At 37.5% G+C, this 10858-nt stretch overlaps 1 protein-coding gene across 1 annotated transcript in view; it reads right to left on the bottom strand.

Annotated features, from left to right (window-relative positions):
• LOC107720429 (uncharacterized) overlaps positions 1–5418 on the bottom strand; it is a 12702-nt gene extending 7284 nt beyond the window's left edge. The window contains exons 1-4 of the mRNA XM_016528126.1: positions 5352–5418; positions 2999–3257; positions 2780–2813; positions 1649–1793 (exon numbers count right to left, since the gene is read on the bottom strand). Coding sequence (XP_016383612.1) covers positions 1649–1793; positions 2780–2813; positions 2999–3257; positions 5352–5394 — 481 coding nt within the window. The 5' untranslated portion in view covers positions 5395–5418. The remainder of the gene's footprint in view (positions 1–1648; positions 1794–2779; positions 2814–2998; positions 3258–5351) is intronic.
• Positions 5419–10858: the final 5440 nt, after the last annotated feature.

Raw genomic sequence — 10858 nt, 5'->3', positions numbered from 1 at the left:
CTAAGGACTCAGCTGCTCGGATTGAGTTGGGCAGGTCATTCCACCAGGAGGGAACATTTAATTTAAAAGTCAGTAAAAGTGATTTTGTGCTTCTTTGGGATGTCACAATAAAACAACGTTCACTTGCAGAACGCAAGCTTCTAGAGGGCACATAAGTCTGAAGTAATGAATTTAGGTAAAGGGGTGCAGAGCCAGTGGTGGTTTTGTAGGCAAACATGGGTTTCTTAAGAAGTGGGGTTATACGAGCCTGTTTAAATGTTGAGGGAAAAACACCAGTGTGAAGGGATGTGTTAATGATGTGAGTGAGTGCAGGTACAACTACAGGAGAAATGGCTTGAAGGAGATGAGATGGAATAGGATCAAGTGGACAAGTCGTAGGATGATTAGAAAGGATGAGTTTGGAGACTTCTGCCTCAGAGAGTGAAGAGAAGGATGTGAATGAGTGTATATTTGCTGGTAAGATGTGCTTGACAGATTGTGGTGTAGAAAATTGTGCACTGCCACGTTTTTCATTAATAAAATTAAAAATATCAAAGTTGTCAGCTATTAGAGTTGATGCAAGAGGGGGAGGACAAAGGAGAGAGGAAAATGTTTTAAAGAGCATGCGAGAGTTAGACGAATTGTTAATTTTGTTATGATAGTATGTCCTTTTAGCAGTGGAGACATTAGCAGAGAAGGAAGAGAGGAGTGACTGATACACATTAAGGTCAGTAGGATTTTTGGATTTACGCCACACCCTTTCCGTCCAATAAGATCCAGAGAAGACTCAGGGTCGTCACAGTATGCGATAGAGTACGAGACCAAACGCAACTTCAGCACGTCTCAACACAGTAAACAAACAAGCGTTTCCTAGCAACGACAACTGCGCTAAACACTAATGAGACAAGAAATAAATACGCTTACGATCTGCTTTTAACTTCCGCTGATTGACTGCTTCTCTCAAAGAGTATTTCTTTACACTGTCTTTTGCTAGCGCTTGAACACACTTTACTGTTTATCACAACAAAGGTCTAAGCAAGCATGTTGCTATATATACTGTATATAGTTTCTATGGAAAAGATATGTGTTTTAAATTATTTATTAGGGTTTGCTGTGACTTCACTGTAGTCTTATGGCAAACGCCATTTTAAGAGAGACCTAAATACTGCACATAGCAGAAAGAATAAGCAGAAAAAATATGCTTAAACATGCTTAACAGATTACAGCATAGAGAGAGAGAGAGAGAGAGAGAGAGAACGGGAGAAGGGGTGAGAGACATCACAGGAGACTGTTTGTGCAAGTGTGCTCTTGTAAAAAACAAAACCATGGACAGTGATGATTTAATAAATACCATTATCATCAAGAAGTGGCTTCATAACATCATCTGTGCCTACAGCTGCTCTACTGCAGATGCTTGACCATTACAGGCCTTAAGTGAAATGACACATGAACTTATTATAACTCATTATCATTATTGTTGTTGATCAAACCATTTTTGAGGTTACAGTTACGTAAACTGCCATTGACATGAATGGGAATACAAACGGCTAGTTCTTCTGATTGAAGACCGCTGCTCCTGAGGGAACATCTGTGTGAATGTTATTACCATAGCACCACATCCAAAGCACCATGATTATGTCCCTGAAGTGGTTCCCAAGACTGAGCGCACCTCTGTGTCTGAAGGAGTTTTCTCTGGAGCGGACTCGTGGGGATGAGGTGTCTTTGTCACTAGAGATGTCTGGAAGTGGCTCCCTGTCCGTGATGCATGGTGTGATGCTCTGCTGTCTCTTCAGGGCAAGTGGTGAAGTCACACCCTGAGCAGAAAGAGGATGCCCTTGAAATGAGCAAATATACTGCGTACTGAGTGCTCACGAAAACGGCTTTCTATTCCAAAGATTAAAGATGGCAAAGTGTTCGGTTTGGCCCTCATGACAGATTGCAACACTTATCATTTATATAGGAACTAGTGAAGGCACTGCCACATGACATATTACATAACATTCATCGAGAATAATCCTGCTGTTTGGCCCCATATACAAGGCATTTGAACTGCAGTGAATACAGTGTTGTTTTCCTTGTAAAAATATACTTAATATGCCAATATTGCAAATTTTGGAGTGCCAAAAAGAAATAATACTACTAATAATAATAATAAGAAAATCACGTAAAGTCTTATGAAATGTCCATTTCATGTATGTGACAAGAATTACCAGAAATTAAATACTAAACATAACATAAACCTCCCAAAAAAGTCAAACTAAATGTTATCAGGACACAACACTGTCAACAAAATTTTGGAATTATGATATTTTTATTTCTTATATTTAATTACCCTTACATTTATATGATCAAAAAATACAGTGATATTTTGAAATATTATTACAATTTAAAATAGCTGTTTTCTATATATTGTAATCTGTGAATATATTGTAAAATTATTAATTGTAGAATATATTGTAGAATATTGTAAAATTTTCAGCATCATTAATCCAGTCACATGATCCTTCAGAAATCATTCTAATATGCTGATTTGCTGCTCAAGAAACATTTCTGATTATTATCAATGTTGAAAACAGTTGTGCTACTGAATGTTTTTGGGGAAACTGTGAAACACTTTGATCAATTTAATGCATTCTTGCTGAATAAAAGTATTAATTTATATTGCATAAGTGGGGTCCAAAATAATAAGACCACATATGAAAATGCTTCTATGTGCATTCTTTTTAATAACTGTATATTTGTAACTGTATCTAACTGTATCTTTCTATATATTTGGTGGAAATGAAATGTAAGAACTTACCTCTTTCACCTTCCTGAGTAACTTCAGCCATTGACTGTTGGAGACAAAAACGTTAAAATTTTTAACATTCACTAACATTTGCTGAAATTTCTCTAAACATAAATCAACACCCATCAGCTGGATGTCGTAAAGTGCACACACAGTGTTGCCCACAAAGGATGACGGCACAATGACTAATAAATAGCTAATGCGCATGATTTGAGTTTGACATTAACTCACGTGCATTCATCTGGACTGTCTGACAGCAGGAGGAGGAACTTGTCTTGGGGCAGGATGAGGGCGAAGCAGCTGTCTCTGCGGCCTCCAGAGGGCAAACGGGGCAAGTCCAAGATTTCTTTACCCTCCACTATGGACTCACAGTTACTCTGCAGCGCCACCACCTGGTCCGGAGGTGAGTCTGCATCTCGGCACACCATCAGATTTCCTTCCACCGTCAATACCAGGTACTTTTCCTTCCATTGCTTGAACATGAAGCCCCCTTAGAGAAAAAACAGAGGTGCACAATTTTTCCCCATTTACAAAAAATAAAAGTGTCTAAAATTGTTTTCATTGCATTGTATTTTTTGAAAAAGTTACTGCAAAACCTTCTAACAATTATATTTTCTTCCACTTTAGGCTGAAAGTATCAGGTTCATGGAGATACTTAAAATACTGTTAGCATATATGTTTTTTTTTTTTTTGGGTCATGCATTTCTTGGGAATCAAACCCATGACCTTGGTGTTGAGCTACAGGAAATTATATATATATAATTGTTTTTTTTTCTATGGTTTCTGTTCATCATGGCTTTTATTAGGGACATGTGCATTTGATTTGATACTGAGTGCGTTTACATGCATGTTCTTAACCCAGTTATGCTTAATGAACTGACAATGCATGTGGTCATGTAAATGCATTAACCCGTTTTCCTTTATCGGAGTAAGGTCATAAACGGCTTTCGCCCAGCATGTAAATGCATTAACCTGCTTTCTGTCAGTTTATTGAAGTGCGCATGTGTGATATGTGACAGGAACGCATCCTTACTGCGGATTTAAGCAGAGACAGACGGAGCAAACATTTTGCAGTAAGGGAGGAGGAAATATACTGCAAACTTAGACACTTTCTTGACCCAATAAAATTATAAAAATGTGCTCTCATCTCATGCAGCAGAAATAGAAGTGGTGCAAATCAAATGCTGCATCATAAGAGGATATTATATGAGCCGTAAGTTTCCCGCTGACATATTGCAATGTTCTTCTTCAGTTTTTAACGATTTATATAAAATGACAACCAACATAACAAATGAAATACTTGGAGTTAGATATGGAAATTATTATGTTGTGACGTCACTACCAGGAAATAAACTGATTTATTAATAAAGTCTTGTAAACGCGGTTTACTTGCATTACTGGGTTATCGGTTTGCATGTAAATCGGGACAACAGGTTATTTCAGTAAGCTGATTTTTGTGAGTTATCAGTGTATTAGTGTGCATGTAAACGTGCTCTCTGTTATTATAGTCTATGTTAAACTAAGTCGTTATGAATTTTGTCATTGTCATCCCCATCATCATCATTATTTGACCTAAATACGAGACATACAGAGGCTAGAAGCAATATGGACAGGTGGAGCTGACACACTTCATGCTGTGAAAGCAACAGATTAAGAGCAAAAAACAGATGATAGATGATTTAAACATCAGGTGGACTGACGTTAAAGTATAATGATGGGTATCCATTTTCGATGGTAATGTTGTGTAGATCACTGCAATTGAATAAATGTGCAATTTTATAAACATGTCTGCTAGCAGAGATGTCATCCTATTATTTGATTGAAATAAAATTCTTTCAGTTATTCTACACCCAGACAGGAGTTGATCAACAGCCTAAGTGGTATAATCTAACATGCGTGGGCCCGTGCACCTCTCCTCAGTCTCCCTATTCCAAACCTGCCTAGACGGGTGCTAGGTTGGGGGGAGCTGTTGTACTTTTCCAAAACCTAACCCTAACCTAACCTAACCCTAACTAACCCTAACCCTAACCTAACCCTAACCCTAACCCTAACCTAACCCTAACCCTAACCCTAACCCTAACTGTCTTTTACAAAAGCTGTGAAATGTCAAAGCTAGTGACTTTATGATAAATGTAGCATTACATTCTGGACTGAATATCGGCAGTGTGAATCATAATGTCACACTCGTTTAATCTCCATTCAACGTGTCATGATCATCTACAAGAACACGTCTCCACTTTTGCATCAGGTAAGCCATTCAAATACCTTTAAAAAGTAGAAAGTTGTAAAAAGTATACAAAGTCTACCATGACTAAAACCAAATAAGTTCAATGAAAATATATTCGATTTACAGTGTCACCAACAATCTGTGCAACATAAAATTAACAAATTACTAGATAGACACTGGAACAAAGCAATAAAGCAACAACAACAAGAAAAATAAATAATTGAATAAAAAATATTTTCAGATGAATTAATAAGTAGCATAATGACTAGCACACAAATGTGACTAAAACATCAGGGAACAAAATAAGAAACAAAAATAAAAAGAAGAGGGCAGAGGGAAATCAGAGCCAAACTTTACCATATTTCCTGAGGAATCCTCTGTGCACCACTGCCGCGCTCATTTCTGCGCCCAGCCAAGCAGCAGAGATATGAAGAGCTACGGCTTTACTCTCAATTTGCGAGAGAGACACACACATAATCCGCACTCATTCCAAGGCATTATGGGATTGCAGCGACTGCATCTGAAAGGGAAGGCAGAGCAGTGCTCATAAACATCACATGCATAAGCCACCAATCATGATCAGAACCCAGAGAAAATCCCATCGCGCTGGAGGTAGACAAATAACATGTCAGTCTATCAATATAGACTATATATACTCTATATAATGCACAAACTCATCATAACATTGCGCAACAGTAGATAAACACAGTCTGCTTAAACAACACACAAACAATATGTTTCCACATGCTGTGTACATGTTCACAATGCAGGTGGAAATGCAGTGCAGCACATAATTTATCACATAATTTAGTGGAAAATTAATAGAAATGATCATTCTATGTAAAGAAATCAGGCATGAATATATGACACTTTATCAATATTTGTTTGTAAATGTGCACTCTTTTGGGCTAAAAGCCTTAATGGAGCTGTTTAAAGTGGCCATGTGATAAAACGGAGCAGACATGATTCAGTAAGTGTGTCCTTCTGAAATAATGCTGTTTGATTATGGTCTTGAAGCTTGCAGTCAGAGGCTATTAGCCCTGGCTGGCCCGTTTATAGCCCTCGCTCACACCTGCCCAACAGTGGAAATGCGGTTAATAATTTCTGACTGGCATTTAACTGAACAAATCAAAGGAACATAAACAGGTAAAGTGGGGCCGCATTCTCGATTGAAGCCCAGTCAAGTCCATTGGTAAGTCCATCCATGAGTAAGGATGGGAAACGTTTACATTTTATCGATACCGATACCCTACTTATCAATACTGTTATCGATACTACACTCTATAATTTGCTGCAAAAAGACATGATGTGAAAAGATGTTGAAAAAGTTATTTTATTACTGCTGAACTTTAGTACTGCAGTTTACAAATGCCTCTAAGCAAACATATAAAATAAAATAAACAAATAAAATAAAAAATTTTAAATAAAAAGGTCCTTCAGAGAGAGAGAGAGAGAGAGAGATTTCCTCAGCATGCCACAGCACAACATATTTGAACAGCATGTGCATAGGAGCACAACAGAATGTAATAGAGAATTCTGGCATCTCTAGCAATTTTTATTTCAGAAAATCAACATATTTCTCAGGGAGCAGGCGCAATCTCTCTGTGACAAGTGGGGCGGGCCGAGAGCCGTGGGAATGGAGCGAGGCCGGTGGAGTGAATGATAATGAGGGACACCTGCGCCACACACCGGTCTCGAGTCCCACTTAGGAGCTCCGGAAGGATAAAAGGAGGAGTAACAACAGTGAAGGACAAGAGAGGACCAGGCCTGGACTATTTATGTTGTTTTGGTTCTGTTTGTGTGCGGCAGTCATCCGTGAGGGGCTGTCGCGCTATTTTCAGTTTTGTGTTTATTTTGTTATTAAATTATGTTTAAATGTTCGGCGGTTCCCGCCTCCTTCTTCCCGATCTACGAACTTTGTTACACTCTCCTTACAGAAAGTGTCCCCAGCTGTCAAGAACACTCTTTTGTGTGGAGTTGAGGAAGCCTGAGGACACAGGTAGATGGTGAAGAGCTGTGAGAGAAAAGGTAAAGTATCTTTCTTATCCCACCAACTGAGGACAGGGTCTTCAGACATGGGGATGGGAGGCAAGACTCTGTAGACTGACACTTCACTCTTCATCTTCTCATGGAGGGTCGGTGTAGTGTGTTGCTGTTGAATGAGGAGTTTCTTCAGCTCTTTGTCCTCTTCCTCTAGTGCTTTCAAATGAAAGAAAATATGTATTCAGTACTTCCTTCCTTCACTGCTACCTCGACTACTCGATCCCAGACTTCACTCTTTGTCACCTTTGTCTTGAATGCCTTTGTCCATGACCGTGGCCTCCTTGGGGAATGCCATCACATCCTCATCATCCTGTAAGTTTTTTTAAATTAATTATTTAATTAATGACTAACTCGTATTGGCAGTCTTATTATAGGCAACAGCCAGCTGTGTATGAATTGTCATTATGATGAGTGGTCTTTTTTTTTTTTTGACACCTGGTAGCGTTTGGATAGATCACACTGCACTTTTTCTTTAATGGCAACCACAAACTCTGCCGTCTTTTCAGGGGTCATCTTCCACTCTTAATTTATAATGAATGTTAGCTTCGCTTGAGGCAGGGGAGTTGGAGCTGGAGCCGGAGCCGGAGCCGGGAGACGACGGAGACAGAGTAAATACAGCACATTGCTTGAGGTAAATGGCGTGTTTTGTTTGTAAAGGTTTCATTATATTACTAGTGTTGCCCTCATTTGTTCACTATTACACTACTGCATACAGTATATTGCATTTGACACTCGTGTGGCCGGTCCAGAAAATACCAGTTCTTGGTACCCATCCCTATCCATGAGTGTATGAAATATCTGATCTTATACAAAAACTAAGCAGGTCACCTATCCTAGAGTCCAGTGACTGAGAGCAGGTTTTGACCAGAGACATACAGCCTTATAAAAACACTGTTTGCTTTTCACAAGTACTGCCTGGTGTTGACTGATGTGATGCTCTGATCAGAATTTATTACAGCTGATACAATTGATTTCTTGCCATCGGAATTGGCTGATGCCTATACTGATTATTTTGAGTAAGTCTAAATATTATATGTATTCATTACATGAAATGTTTATATATATATATATATATATATATATATTGCTCTTCTCGTCTCGTGTATATGTTGTATGTATGTTTAACCAGCAGTTGAGAGGCACAGCTGTAGCCTGTTCTTTGGACAAGTCCGGTCTAAATATAGACCCAGCTGCCTGACTAGTGTGGATTAAGACGAGTCTCCCGGCTAAGTTGTCAGTGACGTCGATGCTTCTCCATGCAACTATTCTCTAACACACACAGAGCTCTGCAATTTCCTCTGACCTAATATATATATATAAAACCATGCACAAGTATGCAGTCATGGGTGAAGAGGGAGTAGCGGATTGGGCTCAGCACACAGCCCTATGGTACACCAGTGTTCGGAGTGAGGGTGGAGGAGTTACGGTCATTACTGCGGGAAGTAGGGGTGCTGCAGCCCAAGAAAAAATGGGGGCTGGGGGTACGGTGTTAAAAATAAATAAATGGAAATTTTGTAACAAAAAATAAATAAAACTCATTTTATTAATTTGAATATTCATTAAAATTCATAGAAAAAAAAGAAGCCTAAGCCTACATTGACAATAAGCAACCGTAAAACATGAATTAAGTTGAATCAAATTAATTGTGAAAGTCGTTTCAACTTAAACTGACTTAGGAAGTCATTTGTTGTCATGACTTTTTGATCATATTATTACCTGTAACATGTCTGTGCCGTACCCAAATCAAGAATTAACTACCATTTCTACAGCCATTGCAAAAATACAGCAGAGAAAGATCGAGAGCATCTATTTACCTCAGCAGCAACCAATCTCGTATTCTCACATCTGCCGCGATTTTGATGTTTAACGTCAGATCTTTCCTATTCTTGGAACAAAATTACTAGAGTCCAGTGACTGAGAGCAGGTTTTGACCAGAGACATACAGCCTTATAAAAACACTGTTTGCTTTTCACAAGTACTGCCTGGTGTTGACTGATGTGATGCTCTGATCAGAATTTATTACAGCTGATACAATTGATTTCTTGCCATCGGAATTGGCTGATGCCTATACTGATTATTTTGAGTAAGTCTAAATATTATATTCTCACATCTGCCGCGATTTTGATGTTTAACGTCAGATCTTTCCTATTCTTGGAACAAAATTACTGCTTAAGGTTGATTCAGTATTACTCTTAATGAAAAAAAAAATCCCACACAACATCAGCAATACTACAATGGCAAAGTAATTATATTAAAAACAAAACTTTTATTAGAACGAATAAGACATTTGCGTTGTAACAAATAAATAAAAGGTTTATGGATTTTTCCCCTTACTTTAAACGAATGCTTAGTTTGTGGCTCATTATTATTATTATTATTATTATTATTATTAATAATAATTTAAAAAGGCTATACAATAAAACAGTACAATGACAAATTCACTTATATTAAACTTTGAACTTTTATTAACAATATGAATAAGGAAAATGTTTTACCCGCATTGTAACACAAATAATTTGGATTTCCTCTTTCTTTAAAACGATCGTAGTTTGTGGTTCATTATTAGCCTATTAATAAAACACATCAGTCATAAAAAAAGTACAATGGCAAATTCGCATAGGCCTATATTAAACATCTAACTTTTGTTAACAAAATGAATAAGACGGATGCTATATAGGATGCTACTTGCGTTGAAGGCTAACCCGAATAAATAAAGACTTATCACTTTTAAAACATTAAAACAAATGCTTAGTTTGTGGTTCATTGTTTATTTATTTTTTTATTTTTTTATGAAAACACCGCAACAATAAAGACAAACTCGCTTATATAAAATGAAGAAATGAAACTTCTTAACAAAAGTTGCACTTTTGGATCATAGTGTCTCGCATCAATCTCGTAAAATGAATAAGACGGATGCTATATAGGATGCTACTTGCGTTGAAGGCTAACCCGAATAAATAAAGACTTATCACTTTTAAAACATTAAAACAAATGCTTAGTTTGTGGTTCATTGTTTTATTTTTTATTTTTTTTATGAAAACACAGCAACAACAAAGACAAACTCGCTTATATAAAACGAAGAAATTAAACGTATTAACAAAAGTTGCGCTTTTGGATCATAGTGTCTCGCATAACTCTTGTCACGTGACCACCCCCCCCCCGTTTTTATTTCTCAGCACCCCCTGCTCAAAATGTGTTCCCGCAGCTATAGTTATGGTTGCTCAGCCTAACAAACAAATGCAAAGGGAAATGCTTGTACCAAGATTACTGAGCTTTGAGACCAGCTTGGATGGGATGACAGTGTTGAAATCAACATAAAGCATCCTGACATAGTCAAGTCAAGTCACCTTTATTCATATAGTCAATGATACAAACCAAATTCAGTTCTGCTGTAAAGCAGCTCTAAAAAGACAGTAGTAAACAGTCATTTTTCAGATGAAATCTGTTCATTGTTGATTCAGTTCAGTTCAATAGCTTTGTATAGTTCATCGATTTTGTAATGAGTTTAATTCATCTATAAAGCAGCTTTGGAGAAAACAGTGATGTCGTCATCCAGTTAATAGTGTCCAGTAGTGTCCGTGCAGTCAAGTCAATAATATTGCCAAATATGAAGTGTTCCCAACTAAGTTCAATTGAATTTAATTAAATTCAAGTTTATTTGTATAGCGCTTTTCACAATGCAAATTGTTGCAAAGCAGCTTTACAGAAAATTAAAGTTTCTACATTATATTTAGTAATATAAAAAATCTCAAGTTGATGTCCATATGGCAGAAATGTACGGTAAAAATCAAGCAGTTAGTTAATGTCATGTAATCAAACAG

This window comes from Sinocyclocheilus rhinocerous, unplaced genomic scaffold (genome assembly GCF_001515625.1).
Source record: "Sinocyclocheilus rhinocerous isolate Xijiao unplaced genomic scaffold, SAMN03320098_v1.1 scaffold601, whole genome shotgun sequence".
Taxonomy (NCBI): domain Eukaryota; kingdom Metazoa; phylum Chordata; class Actinopteri; order Cypriniformes; family Cyprinidae; genus Sinocyclocheilus; species Sinocyclocheilus rhinocerous.
This window is presented reverse-complemented; position numbering and strand designations above follow the sequence as displayed.